The sequence below is a fragment of the Perissodus microlepis genome, chromosome 7, assembly GCF_051167445.1.
Source record: "Perissodus microlepis isolate ML-2025 ecotype Zambia chromosome 7, ASM5116744v1, whole genome shotgun sequence".
NCBI lineage: Eukaryota > Metazoa > Chordata > Actinopteri > Cichliformes > Cichlidae > Perissodus > Perissodus microlepis.
Genome location: NC_140467.1, coordinates 23,766,854 through 23,787,187, shown reverse-complemented (window position 1 = coordinate 23,787,187; position 20,334 = coordinate 23,766,854). Strand labels below are relative to the sequence as shown.

Here is a 20,334-nt window from a genome sequence, read left to right as displayed (position 1 = left end):
GAAGCACATCAACTAGAAGCACAACCTGTTGATGTCAGATTAAATGTGAAGATGAATGTGGGAAAATGATACCACTGCTGTTTGCATGTGTATGAAAAGATTAAACAAACTGCTTCAAACATCTGCGTCTGTGAATTTCTTGAACTGAAAACAATTTTTTTTGTTCATTTTTCAGTGTTCAATGTTGCATTCAATTATGACTAAACATGCTATGTTTTCATTACTTTTTAGACTATAGTTGAAAAAAGCATTCAGACCTTTCAGAATGCATATTGAAGGGTGATGGGTTATTTCTTTTCCTCTGCTGAAAAGGTTTCCACTTAATAGATTTTCTTTAGAGGTTTCTTCATGTTAAAGGGGAATATTTCTTTCTTCGCCAGGTGCCTGCTTATAGGGCAGGGGTAGGCAACTCCAGGCTTTGAGTGTCAGTGTCCTGCAGGTTTTAGATGTGTTCTTGATCCAACACAGCTGATTCAAATTGCTAAATGACCTGCTCAACATGTCTTGAAGTTCTCCAGAAGCCTGGTAATGAACTCATCATTTGATTCAGGTGTGTTGAACCAGGGTGAGATCAAAAACCCTCAGGACACCGGCACTCGAGGCCTGGAGCTGGACCCCCCTGTTATAGGGAAATCAATTATCTTTAGGAGCTTTCTCTGTGTTATTATAGGGGTTTACAATACAACAAAAACCTTACAAGAAAAAGGGCATTGAGGTGACCTTTGACATCAACAAGCTTTTGAAATGATTCTGGTTAGATATTCTATTGCTGTTCTTAGCAGAATTGGTATAGTTCATTTACATTGGATAGGTTCCTGGAGGGGACCCAGCTTTCCAGCATGGCCCACAATATTCAATAGGGCAATAGGGTTAGGTTTGTACGAAGCCCCGCAAGGGACATGGGAAAAAAAAAATTAAGACGGACCTTTGTTTTTTGGATCTTTGTCGAGTTGGAAAGCCCAACTGTGCTCAAGTTTCACTTGCCACCTTCTTTGATACAGAGTTGAAGAATTTGGAGGTAGTCCTCTTTCTTCATTATTCCACCCACTTTGTGCAATATACTGGTACCACTAGCAGCAAAACAAGCCAGAGTATGACAGTCCCACCACCTTGCTTGAAACGTCACCTTTACTTCTCCGAACATGCCTCTTTTCATTTGTCATTGTGTCTCCTGAAGAAATTTGGCTTGTTCATGTCAGTAATTGAAAGTTTCAGTTGAGCATGATGGTGTGGAATCTGGAGCAGGGGTTTTCTTACTTTGTCAGCACCCCCTCAATCCATGGTGATGTAAAACGTGTCTTTGTGGACATTGACACTAGTGTTCTGGCATTTTCCAGTTCATGGCAGGCTCTAACCTTGGTGGGTCTTGGGCATTAACTGAAAATCCTAACCATCATTTTTCTTTTTTTCTTTCTTTCTTTCTTTTTTTTTATTAATGTCATAGCAAAGTGGTGATACATCTGAATAACTCATAATTTCATACAACTGTTTGAACTAATCTTGAAATCTGCAGTTGTTTAGAATTTGCTCTAAGGGACCTGGTCAACCTGTGTGATTATGTAATGCTCCTTTTTAGATCTTCACTCAGTTCCTTGGATTTTCCCTCTGTTCCAGGTATTGGTCAGTCCACTGAGTGCTGTCAAACAAATCTATTTTATCCTGAGAAACTACCAGATGCAGTCAGTCATGATCACCAATGAGATGTTATTAGACCTTGGCCTTGTCAAGTTAAAATACTTTGTATAACATTCAGTACTACTTATCAAAAGAGAAAGTCAGAAAGCCAGATAGTGAAACAGAGTCTGCCTTTCAAGTCAAGCTCAAAAATATGTAAAAGCTTTAAAAACTGCTTACTGCACACACACATATATATACTGCTTAGTTACACACACACACACACACACACACACACACACATACTCGCTTAAGTCCCATTTGGGGTCGCATTTCTTAACTCCCACCCTTTGGGGACACCACTTTCTGTATGGTTTAGAAGCAAGTTGGCAACTGAATTTTACTCCTCCAAGTCCATAGAAATAAAGAATCACTTGAGATTTTCATTTTAAGCAACATTTGTCTATACAGTATTTTTACCTTCCCATTGGGGACAGGGAATGTTTAATGTCCCCTTTGGGGTCTTCAGCGATACACAGATAAACAAACTATTTTATGTCACTTTTGGGGTCGTTACTTCCATTTGGGGTCTTCAGCAATACACACATACACAAACTATGTTATACCACTTTTGGGGACGTTACTCCCTTTGGGGTCTTCAGCAATACACACATACACAAATTATGTTATGCCACTTTTGGGGTCGTTACTTCCATTTGGGGTCTTCAGCAATACACACATACACAAACTATTTTATGTCACTTTTGGGGTCGTTACTTCCATTTGGGGTCTTCAGCAATACACACATACACAAACTATGTTATACCACTTTTGGGGACGTTACTCCCTTTGGGGTCTTCAGCAATACACACATACACAAATTATGTTATGCCACTTTTGGGGTCGTTACTTCCATTTGGGGTCTTCAGCAATACACACATACACAAACTATGTTATACCACTTTTGGGGTCGTTACTTCCATTTGGGGTCTTCAGCAATACACACATACACAAACTATGTTATACCACTTTTGGGGTCGTTACTCCCTTTGGGGTCTTCAGCAATACACAGAAAAACTATTTTATGTCACTTTTGGGGACGTTACTCCCTTTGGGGTCTCCAGCAATACACACATACACAAATTATGTTATGCCACTTTTGGGGTCGTTACTTCCATTTGGGGTCTTCAGCAAGACACACATACACAAACTATGTTATACCACTTTTGGGGTCGTTACTTCCATTTGGGGTCTTCAGCAATACACACATACACAAACTATGTTATACCACTTTTGGGGTCGTTACTTCCATTTGGGGTCTTCAGCAATACACACATAACTTCAGTTTTGGGGATATTACTTCATCAAAGTAAGTACAAGGTAATGTTATGATTTAACCATCTAGAAATGTTTTAGTACGCTGCTGCTGCTCAGTGTCACAATGTTAAAAGCCATCTTTTTCTACCCAACCTAACAATATTCATTGCAATTAGGCCTGCTAACTTGACAGAATCCAATGGATTTGCCAGAACTTCAAAGTCAGGTCATTACTTATTATGAAAGAAATCACAACTTATTGTGCCACAGAAACATTTAAATATTCTGCTTCTTTTATTCCTACCGTGTTGTTTTTAGCAATTTACATGCACTTCATGTATACACAGGAACTTGCAGCAACAAAGAAACAACAAAATATCTGCACAATTCATTAAGTGCTTCTACCTGCAAATGTAAAAAACTGATTCCAAATACATTTCATACAGTGTGAAGTGGACACAATGAAAACCATGTTAAGAAAAAAATGTCAACTTGAAAAGATTTGTTTTTTCCTCTCAGAATGAGAAAAGGTTTTAGGTAACAAAATTACACCTGCTTACTGAACCTGAAATTTTTAGAGTGCAACGTCTTCAAAACATCTTCGGAACCATTTTACCAGAGAAACAGGAAATTTTAACTCACTGAAATCACAAACAGCCCTCAGTCCTTTGCACAAGCTTTTCTTTTTAAGGCAGTAATGCGATTTCTAACATAATTTTTTACCCCAGTCCAGTTTCTGTCTTTCAGTGCATAAGGTTCTGCATTGATGCATTGAGTGCAGTCCAGCTTCTGAGGCAACTTGCATGTGTTGATGAAACGCATCATGTGTCTTTCAACTGCACGTACCTCATGATCTTCCCACTTACATTTGGCATTACCTCGGTTGCCTTTGAAGAAAAGAAAACAGACATCAATACACTGCTTAAAACCTTTTCAATATCAAATGTTTTCCTCCTCTACTCAATGAATAATGTCATGTATTTAATATATATTCTTAGTGCTTATTTGCTGATTATATTCTTTTACGTATAAGAGACTGCCAGCGTTGAGTGTAAACTAGGTCGCAGGCTGATAGGAAACTGCATGCTTTTGCAGAGCATATGAGCTGCAGGCAGAAAGTGAAACTAAGTAGAGTGTTTGATCGAAACTTAAAGTGTACGTGACGTCTAGAGGAAGTATATAAATAACCAGACTGCCTGCTGCTGCTTCAGACTTGAGCTGATGTCTGTGTGCTCAGTCTCCATTTTCCGGAAAATGTAAAATTAAAGATCATTTTTTGAGTTAGACCACTTTGAGCCGTGTCTTTCTTCGCCGTTAAAAGAATACAAAGAACTGAATTTAATAATTGGTGCCGTGACCCGGATTCTTTTGCGGCTGAGAGGTCTAATTTGGACCTTAAGGTACGATCTGATATGAGGCGGACAACAGACCGGTCTAAAAAGATTTAAAGGTAGGCACAAGCCTGTTCAAAGTAAAAGCAAAATTGTGCATATTGGATGAATTCTAAATTATTTGTTCGCCGAGTTGATGATCGCGACCGTCAAAAATTGGCTCAGTAGTGGTGAAATTAAACTAAACTTAATCATTTATTTATCACCTTTTCACTTCATTAATTCACTGAACCATATTTACTTTTCTTTGCCAATGTATAAAGTTTATGTTTATGCCAAAACAAATTGGTCAGTACCCTTTTTCAAGGGAGGACTGAAAGAAGTCCTTGGAGATGAAGACGTCCCTGGAGATGAAGAAGTCCATGGCCCTCTGTCTCCATCCTGATCCGTTGTCTCATTCTCTGGTGTTTTTATTGCCTCCAGAGCTGATTGAAGAGGCTCACTCTCATCGCTTGAGTTATCTGAATTTTCCAGATCAACTTTTTCTAAAGGTTTCCAGAGCATTTAATAATTTAAAAAAAAAATCAATTATTATATTTTAGAGCATCCTAATAAAATTTACACTCTTACCTTCAGGGTCAATTTCAATATCATCAAGTGTTTGGCCTTTATAATGTGAAACAGTTCCATTCTCCAGTGCCAAAAGCAATTTGCTCATCTTAGCAAGCTGAAGTGTTCCCTGAGGCAAGCGGTAATACTGCCTGTGCACACGTATGTCATGACCCAGAAAGTCTGCTAGTTGATCTGCTTCATTTTCTTGAAGATTAAGCACCTGCGAAATTGTTGCGATATGTTTTCGGAGCCTTGTTGATGTTAAGATTTCAGGGTGTTTTGCTCCACTCTCCTTTGCAAACATTTGGATACAGCGTCTTCCTCGATAGGCAGATAAAGCTCCTGGTCTAGCAAACATGTAAATGTTCTCTTTGGGGACGCCACAAGATTCACGAGTTTCCACAAGGAGCTCCATTGCAGAGACCATTGATGGTTTTAGGAGAATAGGAACTCCTCTCCCTCGTTTTCCACGGATTTCTACTCTGGTGAAGAAATCACACATTTTTTTCTCAAGTGAGGTCAGACAAGCAGCCATGTCCATATTGATTTCTGACTTTTTTCTGTCTTTAAAGGTGGACACCTCCATTCTTGATACCTCTCCTTCTCTTCTTGTGTTAAAAATGATCACTTGAGCGAGTGTCACTTTAGCAAGCATTGCATAGCTGTGTGGAGTTGGAGTCAACCTCAGCATTCTTTCAGCACCACTTTTAACAGTCTCCATATGGCGATCCAAGCATTTGACATCATCTGTTAAAGGTAAAATCTGTGGTGTATTCCACTTAGATTCCTTCATGGTTGTTGTTGCACCTCTGGTGATCAGTCCCTTCCATCTAAAATTTTTGATAGCCTTAAATTCTCTGGCAAATTGCACAAGGCTTGAGTCTCTGTCTTCTGAGGACAAATTGTCAGTCTCTACAAGCTCACAGATAATTCCCAGATTGTTGCCAATTTTTAGAGCTAAGGTAGGTTTCTGGAACGTAATTCTTTCAGGATTGTACCCAGCCACCTCTTTCACTGCAGATATCAAATGGTTGAAGTTTGCAGGATAAATCAGTTCCTCTGCCTTTTGAATGGGGGTATTCTTCTGAGCTATAAGCAGCAGTCGCCCAAGTTCCCTAAGCCTTTGCCTTATGTAGTCATGTCTGTTCTTTCTTGAACCATTTAGATCATAAAGGTGCTCTCCAAACTGAACAAGAAGTTGGTCATTTTGGATTAATTGAGTTACCTCGTCATATTTCATGCAGGAAATCACAGTTTTCAAGCCCTCTCCAATGTCACGAGCAACAGCAGTTTTCAGTGCACATTTGGATCGAACCCGCTGCTTCCCACTCTGGGAGTCTTCTTCACTTTCTTTCTTTGCTGGGCATCTTCTCATGTGCTTCCACAGTGTTTTCTTAGAATAGAGTCCCTGGCAGTGATAACAATGAATGTAATCAATGCCCTCTGTGGATTTCTTTGTATAACATCTCTTTAAGATTTAAGACATGATAGAAGTATTTTTTGTGACAGATTAAAAGTTAGAGCCATTTAAAGATAAATAAAACATGTATATTAAACATTTTCCACCTGTTTTTGTCTGGTTATAGCATAAAATTCAACACTGGAATCACTGGTTTGAGGATATACATTTGAAAAAAAATAATATGTCATTTAGAAAATAAGGTTGCATAGGGTATTTTTTTAAGAGGGATATGAAAATTAATATTAAAATTATTGTTTAAATTCAAAGACTTGTTACCAATATTTCAGCTACCTTCTGCGCATCTTCCAGAGTTTCCCTGGTCCTCTCCAAGGAGAAATCATCAGAATATTGTAGTGGCTTTGAAGATACAGAAATTCATTATATAGCAGACATATTTAACAATAATAAACAGTCGTTGTGTTTTCAATTACACAGTACTTGTATGGACAGAACTTTGTTAAATTAGTTAGGTAATAAATGTATTGCGTGTATAAGAAAAAGCATCATGTAAACAAATGACAGACTAACAGTAACTGTTATGCTTATTGTAGCTGTTAGCTAAAACCACTAATTTAGCTTAGTTTGCCCTGGGTTCAGCTTTGACAAATATGATCGACTGTTATTATTATTAGGCCTCACACTTAAAACTTTTGGGGACGTTTCTAACACAAATACACTCTGCTTTAACCTAAGTGAGGACAGTAAATGGCAAACTGAACTAAGGCTACTCATAAGATACTCATAAGATACTGATGAGAACATAACACTTACCTGAGTGCAGTGTTCAAGATCGCCGGTTTGGTTGCTGATCTCATAGGTAGATTTATCCTGAAAACAGAGACATGACTTCACTTACAACTACAAAAACATCACCAACTACAGTCATCATTAGGCCTCACACTTATAACTTTTGGGGACGTTTCTAACACAAATACACTCTGCTTTAACCTAAGCCTCCCCTAAATTGACTGTGCGCTTCGTGTTGTGCGTGCCCGCGTCTGTGTAGAAATGACTAGTAAGACAAGGCTGCAAACTATTGTCAGACTTCAAATGTGCACTTGAATCCAATAAGATGGAGAAGGATCTCTCTCTCTCCCTCCAGCTCTGTTGATGTGCCACTGGGAGTGTAACGACTGCCCCTCCCCCCTCTGCTCAGCAAACAGGTGGCTGTTTTTGCACCCCTCCCCCTCACTGCTCAGAGCAAACACAAGGCTCATGTGCAGAGTGAAGCAAAAAAAAAAAAAAAAAAACATTTAGAGAGATTTAGAGAAAGAAAAAAAACGGGGCAGGCTTCAGTTGTTCACTTCAAGGAGGCGGCTCTACGGGCCGTTTTGTTTGCGACCGACACACACACACAGTATATATATATATATATTCATATTCTCAATCACATTCACACCACTCTCTTATATCAGTTCCACTACACCAAGACTATTTTATGGTGATTAGCCGTTTTATTACCATGTATTTTGCAAGGTAAGATAACCATGTCCTGCATTCAAAACCACTGAAAGTGTCTATGGTGGTGCTGTGCCTAATATTGTGCTCATTTGATCCAAAACCTATTTTTCCTTTATTTTGAAGGCAGAGGCTTAGATCCATTAGGTATTCACGAGAAAAGCCTTATCACATGTCAGGATTACAGTATATGGAAAATATGTGATTATAATGGGAGTCAATGGGGCCCAAAATGGTACAAGGGTAACAGGAGGTAGTACATATGTGAATCTCCTTTACTATACACCACACCATAGAGGGGATCAAATACACTCTGCTTTAACCTAAGTGAGGACAGTAAATGGCAAACTGAACTAAGGCTACTCATAAGATACTCATAAGATACTGATGAGAACATAACACTTACCTGAGTGCAGTGTTCAAGATCGCCGTTTTGGTTGCTGATCTCAAGAGTAGACTTATCCTGAAAACAGAGACATGACTTCACTTACAACTACAAAAACATCACCAACTACAGTCATCATTAGGCCTCACACTTATAACTTTTGGGGACATTTCTAACACAAATACACCCTGCTTTAACCTAAGCCTCCCCTAAATTGACTGTGCGCTTCGTGTTGTGCGTGCCCGCGTCTGTGTAGAAATGACTAGTAAGACAAGGCTGCAAACTATTGTCAGACTTCAAATGTGCACTTGAATCCAATAAGATGGAGAAGGATCTCTCTCTCTCCCTCCAGCTCTGTTGATGTGCCACTGGGAGTGTAACGACTGCCCCTCCCCCCTCTGCTCAGCAAACAGGTGGCTGTTTTTGCACCCCTCCCCCCTCTGCTCAACAAACACATGGCTGTTTTTGCACCCCTCCCCCTCACTGCTCAGAGCAAACACAAGGCTCATGTGCAGAGTGAAGCAAAAAAAAAAAAAAAAAAAAATTTAGAGAGATTTAGAGAAAGAAAAAAAACGGGGCAGGCTTCAGTTGTTCACTTCAAGGAGGCGGCTCTACGGGCCGTTTTGTTTGCGACCGACACACACACACAGTATATATATATATATATATATATATATATATATTCATACTCTCAATCACATTCACACCACTCTCTTATATCAGTTCCACTACACCAAGACTATTTTATGGTGATTAGCCGTTTTATTACCATGTATTTTGCAAGGTAAGATAACCATGTCCTGCATTCAAAACCACTGAAAGTGTCTATGGTGGTGCTGTGCCTAATATTGTGCTCATTTGATCCAAAACCTATTTTTCCTTTATTTTGAAGGCAGAGGCTTAGATCCATTAGGTATTCACGAGAAAAGCCTTATCACATGTCAGGATTACAGTATATGGAAAATATGTGATTATAATGGGAGTCAATGGGGCCCAAAATGGTACAAGGGTAACAGGAGGTAGTACATATGTGAATCTCCTTTACTATACACCACACCATAGAGGGGGATCAAATACACTCTGCTTTAACCTAAGTGAGGACAGTAAATGGCAAACTGAACTAAGGCTACTCATAAGATACTCATAAGATACTGATGAGAACATAACACTTACCTGAGTGCAGTGTTCAAGATCGCCGGTTTGGTTGCTGATCTCAAGAGTAGACTTATCCTGAAAACAGAGACATGACTTCACTTACAACTACAAAAACATCACCAACTACAGTCATCATTAGGCCTCACACTTATAACTTTTGGGGACATTTCTAACACAAATACACTCTGCTTTAACCTAAGCCTCCCCTAAATTGACTGTGCGCTTCGTGTTGTGCGTGCCCGCGTCTGTGTAGAAATGACTAGTAAGACAAGGCTGCAAACTATTGTCAGACTTCAAATGTGCACTTGAATCCAATAAGATGGAGAAGGATCTCTCTCTCTCCCTCCAGCTCTGTTGATGTGCCACTGGGAGTGTAACGACTGCCCCTCCCCCCTCTGCTCAGCAAACAGGTGGCTGTTTTTGCACCCCTCCCCCCTCTACTCAACAAACACATGGCTGTTTTTGCACCCCTCCCCCTCACTGCTCAGAGCAAACACAAGGCTCATGTGCAGAGTGAAGCAAAAAAAAAAAAAAAAAAAAATTTAGAGAGATTTAGAGAAAGAAAAAAAACGGGGCAGGCTTCAGTTGCTCACTTCAAGGAGGCGGCTCTACGGGCCGTTTTGTTTGCGACCAACACACAGTATATATTATATTATATATATATATATATATATATTCTCAATCACATTCACACCACTCTCTTATATCAGTTCCACTACACCAAGACTATTTTATGGTGATTAGCCGTTTTATTACCATGTATTTTGCAAGGTAAGATAACCATGTCCTGCATTCAAAACCACTGAAAGTGTCTATGGTGGTGCTGTGCCTAATATTGTGCTCATTTGATCCAAAACCTATTTTTCCTTTATTTTGAAGGCAGAGGCTTAGATCCATTAGGTATTCACGAGAAAAGCCTTATCACATGTCAGGATTACAGTATATGGAAAATATGTGATTATAATGGGAGTCAATGGGGCCCAAAATGGTACAAGTGTAACAGGAGGTAGTACATATGTGAATCTCCTTTACTATACACCACACCATAGAGGGGATCAAATACACTCTGCTTTAACCTAAGTGAGGACAGTAAATGGCAAACTGAACTAAGGCTACTCATAAGATACTCATAAGATACTGATGAGAACATAACACTTACCTGAGTGCAGTGTTCAAGATCGCCGGTTTGGTTGCTGATCTCAAGAGTAGACTTATCCTGAAAACAGAGACATGACTTCACTTACAACTACAAAAACATCACCAACTACAGTCATCATTAGGCCTCACACTTATAACTTTTGGGGACGTTTCTAACACAAATACACTCTGCTTTAACCTAAATGAGGACAGTAAATGGCAAACTGAACTAAGGCTACTCATAAGATACTGATGAGAACATATTATGTGCAGGACACTGCTGAAAAGCTGTGTGTGTTGAGACAACAACCAGAAATAAAAAGACCGACAAGGTGGCTAGAGCCCTACTCCCCACCCCTCAACATTTTTATTTCTGGTTGTCGTCTCAATAAACAAACACAGAAGCAGCTCTTCAGTGGTGTCCTGTACAAAATGACAACAACAAGTCAGTAAGGACCCAGTACAGGCTTTAATGCAAGGACAGCGTGATGAGCCAATGCAGCGGCCCCACAGACCACACCCCACCATACCAGTATATTCACTGATATTAAATACTATTATCTTATCGAAATACAAAACATACTTTGTATTTCAACTCAAAAATAAAAACACCATGTTCTGAAGAGGTTTAAGAAAAACTTGAAGAGGTTTAAAATTTAAGCTGTTTTAACAGTACAGTTTATGTGATATCTTTGGGCCAAAATCAAATATAGTTAGACTTATTTGACATTATGTGCAGCAATAGTGCAATGCAATAGCTTACCATCTTGCGCCAAGGCCAGTCAGCTTTCCCGTAGTCATAAGTTATTTCTTCTCCTGGGTCAATGTCACGTAAGGCAAACAGGCAAAGATGTGGACTTCCTTTAACTTCAACTGTTTTCATCTTACAGCTAGGCCTTCGGTGGTCATCATTCACAAGCCTTCCTAATGACTTGTCTTCAACAGAAGCATCAATGCTTGAAGAAAAAAAAAGTATCAACAGTAGAGTAAATCAACATACTGTGTGGCATGTTACATAAATAATAGATATTTGTAGTAGTGTATTAAGTATAGCATAGATCCAAAATACACTGTAACATGAAATATTGTCTTACCACCAAGAGGTTCCTTTCCATTTGAAATCAAATAAGAACACTTCCACCGTATCATTGAACTTGTTTTTTTCAAGATAAGGATCTGCTTTGCAAAGTTCTCCACGGTATTCAAGAACAAATTCCCCCTGTTTGAAAAACTGTGAGGCAATTACACCACGACCTTTAAAAGAAGAAAATATTGCTCTAGTTTAAAAACAAAAAACGTCTCCACCAATTGTAAGACATTTTAAAACTTATGAATAAAGTTACTCTTCTTTACACAGCCTATTAAAAAACTATAACATAAACACTTGATAAATGCAAATGACATGAGCAAGGTTATCAGTACTGAATGTCTAATTTGCATACAGGAGCGAAGTGTTACTGTTTATGCGTGCTGTAATTATCAAAATGCACAAATGACACTATACCTTTGCATGGGCTGATGAATTGCTCTGTTAGACCAGTCTTGTCAGTTTTCAATTTAATATAGTGTTCTGCATCATGTTGAGGATTAACTCTTTTTCTTCTTCTACCTGATGTTTCCATCATAATATCAAATGCAAGATTTCTTTTCTGTAAAAAGAGATTTAAAGACCTAATTATTCCCTGTGTTCACCAACTCCAAATTAAAATACAGTATGCCTTTTCTTAAACACTTATGATAAAATATAAATATTTGATAAATTATTAAAAATATTTGTTAATTACTAAAGCACACTATCAACTCTCATGATTACATTAAAGATTACACTGAAATTTAACATTTGTACTTTTTCTTGGCTTTTTTCTGTTTTATTCGATTGACTCAGTAAAGAATGGCAGCAAAGCGGGGCAGAAAGAGAGGGGGGAAGACACTGGGCAAAGGACTCGAACTCAGGCTTGTGCCAAGAAAAAAAAAAGTCAGGCTGGTGTTGAGGCCACCGTGAAAACAGCTAACAAATAAATGTCACCACGCTAATGCTGTTCACAAGACAGCAAAAATCAGCGATCTGGAGAAAATTGTCTTGTTATCATTCCCCCCCCTACATTTTATTACTCTGATTTCAATGTTAGCTCATTTGGGCTTTATCAAGGGCACACCTAGCTAACCAATATCAGCATTCATCTTGAAATAACTTTCTTACATTCAGACAGAAAATACTGACATTTCTTTTTGTCGTGTAATTTCCTTTTCAGCAGAAACCTAAAGGCATGGCAATAACAAACTAAATGTATTAAGCTACTTTTCATACCTTTAAAGCTGCTCCATGCGCTGCTGCTCTCCGATGGTCACCTCCATGACTGCGATCCAAAGCTATTGTGACCCTCCCCCACCCATCTGTTCTTTCGCGCTTCTCCCTTTCGCGCGCCTCCCGCCCGCCTACCGGCAGGCCCTTGCCGCGCCCTGCCCCGCCCACATATCTAAAAAAAAAAAAAAAAATCTGAGAAACCAACTTTTTTGCAAAGCCTAATGGCAAGATTATGATTATGCACTTAAAGATGTTCAATCAGTCGGTTCAGTATTATTTTAATTATTAATTTAATTAATTATTATTTTAATCACTGTTTAACTTATCAAAATAAAAAAAAAATCAATATATTAATCTGCAAAAATTAAATCAATTTCTAAATGTAATTTCTCAGTTTCCTTGCTATAAAGTATAGAGGAACTAATGTTTGGGGTTTTGTACACAGTGAATAAAATTGTCAAATGAGAAAAATAAGAGATGCCTTACTATTCCACTGTTAATTTAAGTATCACTTTTACCTTTTTTGTTCTAGTATTATAATTTTTTTTTTGTTTTGCTGCATTTTATTTCACACTATTTTCTATGTTTAAAAACAGTCTAAAATATGTAAAGACTTAAATTAGGTAATAAACACTTTATCTTAGTCTCTCCAACAAGCTCTAGATCTTCCCCAGAGAGATCCCAGTCAGTGGAATATGCCCAGGGAGGCACCCAGTAGGCATCCTGGTCATTTTGATGTGGTGGAGCAGTGTCTCTCTTTCAAGCACCTGTCAGATGACAGAGCTCTGCACAGTACCATAGTAACTTCGGCTTCTATTGTCCGATTTGTGTTGATTGACATCTCTTTTTAATTGTTTGAGCTAATAAAATCACAGTAATATGGCCATGTTCATGTCAGTCCCACCAATCAGAAGTTGCAAGGCCAAAAAAAAATGCATGACCTCGCCCTGGTCCAATCAAATGTCTGTAACTGGGCAGAAAATTATAATTTTTTTTAAAATAGTAAACAGCTCCAAGGCATTGTGGGAGAAGGAAACATTCTGTAGTCCCATATAGATGTTTAAACATTGGAAACAACAAGCAAAGTCCGATTATAACGTTACTGATTATTGATCGTAAAAATATTGTGGTCTGATTTTGTGGCTGGTTCGTTGATTTTTGGTCAGAGTGTGACGAAGCTTGCAGTTCTGGAATCTGTAAGAGCTTTCTTTTCAAAACCATGTATTGTTTGTTTGGTTAGCTGAGGCTCCGTGCTGATGAGGCTCCACTGTGTTTGTTTACTGACATTTCATGAAATGGTGTAACTGCTTTTGTGTTTGTGTTTGGTGGTTGTAGAAATGGTAGAAATGGATAATATGAGCGTTTAGCTGAGATTCACAGGTCTCTGTGGATACCATGTATGCCAGGACTTAATATTAGTGAGCTTGTCTTGCAGCCGATTAAACGGGATCTAACTCCTTTTTGCCCCCAGTACCAGGGCTCAAAAGGTAGTTCCAGAACAGTGTCAGCCTTCTTTATGCATGTTGAACTTTTTTAATCCCTGGCTCTAATGCTGCTACTCTATCAGATCATGGCAGAAGAGACGACTCTCTACAATTTACATTGGCTTCTCCTGTGGTTAAATGACAGATTAAAACAGATATGTATGGGAACATATGAGTAAATCAGTGTTGTTGAAGAAAGAACAATTCTTATTTTTTTATTTTATATTTCACTTGCTGGCACAACTGCTGTAAGAAGACTCTTAAGAGATGTGCTATCAGGAAGCAGCTGCAGTCTTTATACTTAAAATGGCAGCACAGAAGGATTTGAAAGAGAGGACTTGTAAGTGTGCATCCTTGTAATCTTAACATAGATTAGCATTATAGTGGCTCTTTTTATCATACAGATATAAAGAGCCACATATTCATCATGACTCAAGTATTTGTGATCAAGGAAAAAAGATTTCAGAATATGTTAGGAGATATTGGATGGTAATGATTTCTATTGATATACTGATCTTTGTTGAAATTGCAGATTTCCAGTTGCATATGATTGATTTGATTTGTGGATTTGATTGATTCAATTCAATGTTATTTATACAGCAACAATAGGCAAGGCAAGTTTATTTATATAGCACAATTCAACAACAAGGTGATTCAAAGTGCTTTACAGAGACATTAAAAAACAAAAACAGCATGATTTAAAATTGATTAAAAAACAGTAGATAAAATCAGAACACTAGATAAAATCAGTAGTTAAAATGTAAGTTTTGAAATTTAAGCTTAAAAGTGTGGATTTGGTGCTTTATTCAAATGCAGCTGAGAATAGGTGAGTCTTCAACCTGGATTTAAATAAACTGAGTGTTTCAGCTGATCTGAGGCTTTCTGGGAGTTTGTTCCAGATATATGGAGCATAAAAGCTGAATGCAGCTTCTCCGTGTCTGGTTCTGACTCTGGGAACTGATAAAAGACCGGATCCAGATGACCTGAGGGATCTGGAAGGTTCATACTGGGTCAGGAGGTCAATAGACTAATAGACTCCAATTTGTTCACGTAAATGGAGAGTCGTCTTCACACACTGAGGTTAATTATCGAGTTCCATAGGGTTCAGTGCTGGGACCAATTCTGTTTACATTATACATGCTTCCCTTAGGCAGTATCATCAGAAGGCATAGCATACATTTTCACTGCTATGCAGATGAAACCCAACTTTATCTATCCATGAAGCCAGATAACACACACCAATCAGTTAAACTGCAGGAATGTCTTAAAGACATAAAGACCTGGATGGCCTCAAACTTTCTGCTTCTTAATTCAGATCAAACTAAGGTTATTGTACTCGGCCCTGAAAATCTTAGAAATATGGTATCTAACCAGATTCTTACTCTGGATGGCATTACCTTGGCCTCCAGTAACACTGTGAGGAACCTTGGAGTCATTTTTGACCAGAATATGTCTTTCAACGCACATATTAAACAAATATGTAAGACTGCTTTCTTCCATTTGTGCAACATCTCTAAAGTTAAAAATATCCTGTCTCTGTTAGGATGCCTGGGTCGTTGACCCAGGGTTTTGAGTTTATTATATTATTTATCATTTCTAGTCTTTGGTTTCTTTGAGTTCTGTCTTATGGTTTACGTCTCTGTGTTCTCTAGTTGCTGTCTCCCCTGTCAGCTGTATTCACTTGTCAAGTTTGCATCTCTGTGTTATGTTTCCTGTTTTACTTTGAAAGTCTGTCTCATGTAAATGCATCTGGTTTTTCTTCCTTTGTCTTGTTAGGCCTGATTTGCCCCAGCTGTGTTTCCCTCCTGTTACCCATTCCCTGATTGCTCCCTCTGTGTATTTAAGCCCTGTGTTTCTCTGTGTTGCGATCTACCCTTATGCCATGCTGTGTGTTCTGTCAGTTGTCCTGGGTAAGTTTGTTTTGATATATCCAGGTATGTTACATTTGAGTTTAGCATTAAAGCTGTTTTGAGTCCAAGTTTTGCCTCAGAGTGTCTGCACCTTGGGTCCTTTTCCTGCCTGCACAAAGCCATTTCATAACAGTCTCAGAATGATGCTGAAAAAATAGTTCATGCATTTATTACTTCCAGGCTGGATGACTGTAATTCATTATTATCAGGAAGTCCTAAAAAAAACCCTTAAAAGCTTTTAGTTAATCCAAAATGCTGCAGCAAGAATACTGACAGGGACTAGAAAGAGAGCATATTTCTCCTGTTTTGGCTTCCCTTCATTGGCTTCCTGTTAAATCCAGAGTTCAAAATCCTGCTCCTCACATACAAGGTCTTAAATAATCAGGCCCCATCTTATCTTAAGGACCTTATAATACTAGATCACCCCATTAGAGCAATTTGCTCTCACACTGCAGGCTTGTTTTTCCTAGAGTATTTAAAAGTAGAATGGGAGGCAGAGCCTTCAGTTTTCAGACCCCTCTTCTGTGGAACCAGTTTGGATTTGGGAGACAGACACTATCTCTACTTTCAAGATTAGGCTTCAAACTTTCCTTTTTGCTGAAGCATATAGTTAGGGCTGGACCAGGTGACCCTGAATCCTCCCTTAGTTATGCTGCAATAGACGTAGGCTGCTGGGGGATTCCAATGATGCACTGACTATTTCTTCTTCAGTCACCTTCTTCACTCACTATGTGCTAATGGGTCTCTCTGCATTGAATCATACTTGTTTTAATTTCTGGCTCTCTTCCACAACATGTCTTTATTCTGTCTTCCTTCTCTCAATGCGTCACAGCAGATGGCCCCACCCCTCCCTGAGTCTGGTTCTGCTTGAAGTTTCTTCCTGTTAAAAGGGAGTTTTCCCTTCCCACTGTCAAAGTGCTTGCTCACAGGGGTCATGTTTGGGGGTGTTGTGTTCCCCCCCCCCTTTTTTTTTTTTTTTTTTTTCTCTGAATGTATTATTGTAGGGTCTACCTAACAAAATAAAGTGGCTTGAGGTGACTGTTGCTGTGATTTGGCGCTATATAGATAAAATTGAATATAATGCTTTATATTCAATTTGAGTGGATGAGCAACTATGTCATTTTGCAGTAAGGTCACTTTTTGTGGAGAAATTTCTGTTTCAAATCTGAGAGTCTTGCTGAACTCTAAATGCAAGTAGTTAATGTGAATTTTTTTTGTACTTAAATATAGATGGATATCTCTCTCAATATCTATGTGTGTCTCCTATATATGAGAGAGAGAGATATGTGTGTCTCCTATATATGAGAGAGAGAGATATGTATGTGTGTCTCATATATATGAGAGAGAGAGAGATATGTATATCTGTCTCATATAGATGAGAGAGGGAGATATGTATATCTCTCTCATATAGGAGACACACATTGATATACACTATATTAACCCCGATTCTTTTGTCCCCGTGATAGAACCGAGAAAACAGACTCATAGTGTGTTGAAACACTTATATCTTTTTATTCAATCATCTTCCGGAAGAGAGACCCCTGCACAGCTCAAACGCCAGTTGCAGGATCTCCAACATTTTTAGCTCAACATGTCTTATATGGTGTTATTTCTGTACTTCAGACGTCTCAAACATTGCTTATATGGATAGTTCCTCTTTTCTGTGTCTTATCTATTAATATGCCTGTGCACTAAAACTTCCTGTTTTTTAGTTTGGCTGAGCACTTAGTTTGTGTTAAAAGTGGCCTTGCTCTACAAGCCTTCATTATTAAAGTACATAAAACAATATAATAGGAAAATAAGGATGCAAAGTATATTGATTTCATGACAACTAAACTTTGTGGTGCCCAAATTTATGCACCTGCTTGATTTTTGTTTAAACAATTATTGCACACTTTTTGTAAATCCAGTAAACTTCTTTTCACTTCTCAAATATCATTGTCTCCTATATGATATATTTAACTGACTTTTTTTTTTTTTTTTTGTTGTAACAACCAACGATTTATACAGGAAAATAATGGCTATTAACAAGGTTGCCCAAACTTTTGCATCCCACTGTATTAGTATATTTTGTCATTAGTATAATATGAAATAAATTCTACATGTGTCAAGTCGTGTGCCAACATTTGCTGTGTAGTAGAACTGAGACATTAGTCATTACAAACATTTATTTGAAATAATATAAACATTTTCAAACAGAAAAACATTAAACATAAGTATTTAAAGAGAGACAGGAATAAAAAGGACCCAGCTGCTCTCCAGAGCAGGAACAAGGCTGAGGAGGAAATGCTCCATTGGAGACTGGCGTGGCCTCTTCAGGGACACCAGGATGGCCAGCTCCACCGCCGATGGACTGTTCTGGGACCCGTCCCTCCTCTGTGGGCCTGTAAAACACAGCACACAAAACAAAGAAATGAGAAGGCTGCTACTAGATTTTCATTTTCAACATTATATCCTGTTTTGTAGATATTTAGTAAAGGTGATCCCACAGAGTAAAATGCTATCATACATACCTCTGGGTGCAGGAGCTCAGGGACTGGGGAGCCAGGAGAAGCAACAGGGGATGCTCTGCTGCAGAATCAGTTGGTTCTATCAATACAGTATTAAATGTTAACAGGTTGAATATAATAATCAGAGTATACAGTGGTCCCTCATCTATTGCAGCAGGGGTTATAACTAGCCCCACACCACGCACTTCATACACTTTTTTTCCCCCACACACATTATTCACAGTTCTCACAAGTTGATTCTGACAGTGCAAACCTTTGTAGACTGCAAAACGTAAACGTATTATTATGCCGCGTTTTGTCTTCATCTGCCTGCCACTTTCGTGTGCCTTTTCCCCTCGCGGTGCAGGTGTCTATTTCCGAATGAAGGTCATAGTTATGGGTGTTTTTTGTGCTGTTTTTTCTATTGGACGTGATGGTTATCAAAACCAAACATAAATTTGGCAAGCGCAGGAGCCACAGCACAGAAGAGATTTGTCAATCAGGCTGCAGAATGCAATGCTGTACGGTGCAATAAAAAAATCAGCAAAAAAGCGAGGCAGTGACGGATGAACAGCGGGACCACTGTGTGCTGTTTATTAATAAACAAAATATATTCCTATATGACAACATGCATAAAAGCAGAACAGTATTTGTACATCAGTGGGAAAATAGCAGTGGCTTGCTAGCTTTTGTGCGGCTTCCCCGGGTCAGTGAAAACTTTCAAAAGAGAAATGAATGAACTTACCAGGTTGCCCGATCTCTTCACATATCTTCCTCCAAGCTCGGTCCTTTATATTCCTGTCTCGGTACAGAAAGCAGCTGGTGTCGTACAGCTCCGGGTTGTTTACTACGGCATTGATTAGCCTTTCCTCCATATTGAATGAAGGGCTTTGGCTGGATCTGACCCTTTGACCTAGGTCAGAGCCACATCACCAGGCTTCTGATTGGTTGTCGCGGCGCAATTTGACGCTGGAGTTCAGACTTTTCCAACTCGAGCGGTTGACGCGATACACGTGTATGCACAGCAACACAAAAACTGACGCGCGTGTTTTTTTCGCGAGTCAAACGCGGAAGATGCGATACACTGACGTGCATTTCACGCATTTTTTCGCGACATGAATTTGCTTCCGAATTTTCGCGGGACCTGCAATCGTGTGTCATCGCGCTTTTTCCATTGACTTTACATGTAAACCTGACGCTCTGGCCGCCTCTATCGCGTTCGGTGTGAACACACCGTTAGGTTTTATGCCCCAGTTTTATACTTGGCTTTGGAGTTGACGTCACGCTGCAATGCATTGTGAGACCGCACCACCATTTTAGTATGCCACGAATCAAAACAAGCACACTGTGTTGGAAGGAAGATTGCTATGAACCACACTTAAAAGCAGCTCAAAAAAAAAAAAGGACTTATAAAGACAGATGCAAAGAGATGGTACTTGCCTCATATATTCTCGTACCTTGTCTGTGGAGTCAGCGCATAAGTTGGTTCGCGCATACACGGCGAACCAATTTCGCAGTTATAAATCTCTGGAGGCGCACATCCAATTCACCAAGGATTGGGTAAAAGATTTGGCTATTTTTAAGCCTTCACGTTGTGAATTAGTCGTCATCCAAACAAAGGTAAGGGCTCTCTGTCCTGGTCACTGTGTCCTTGGGCAAGACACTTTGCCTTACC

The 20,334-nt window shown here is 39.0% G+C and overlaps 2 protein-coding genes across 2 annotated transcripts; both read right to left on the bottom strand.

Annotated features, from left to right (window-relative positions):
• Nucleotides 1-3,487: 3,487 nt before the first annotated feature.
• On the bottom strand, nucleotides 3,488-5,460 carry LOC146383108 (uncharacterized). The gene is made up of 4 exons (XM_084936774.1): nucleotides 4,893-5,460; nucleotides 4,619-4,807; nucleotides 3,655-3,818; nucleotides 3,488-3,496 (listed from the first exon to the last, which is right to left on the bottom strand). Exons 1-4 carry the CDS (start codon nucleotides 5,458-5,460, stop codon nucleotides 3,488-3,490), a joined length of 930 nt encoding a protein of 309 aa, XP_084792900.1.
• Nucleotides 5,461-6,597: 1,137 nt separating this feature from the next.
• Nucleotides 6,598-12,093, bottom strand: LOC146383107 (uncharacterized). The gene is made up of 8 exons (XM_084936773.1): nucleotides 11,976-12,093; nucleotides 11,566-11,725; nucleotides 11,235-11,427; nucleotides 10,494-10,550; nucleotides 9,332-9,409; nucleotides 8,201-8,257; nucleotides 7,108-7,164; nucleotides 6,598-6,693 (listed from the first exon to the last, which is right to left on the bottom strand). Exons 1-8 carry the CDS (start codon nucleotides 12,091-12,093, stop codon nucleotides 6,598-6,600), a joined length of 816 nt encoding a protein of 271 aa, XP_084792899.1.
• Between the last annotated feature and the right edge of the window lie 8,241 nt (nucleotides 12,094-20,334).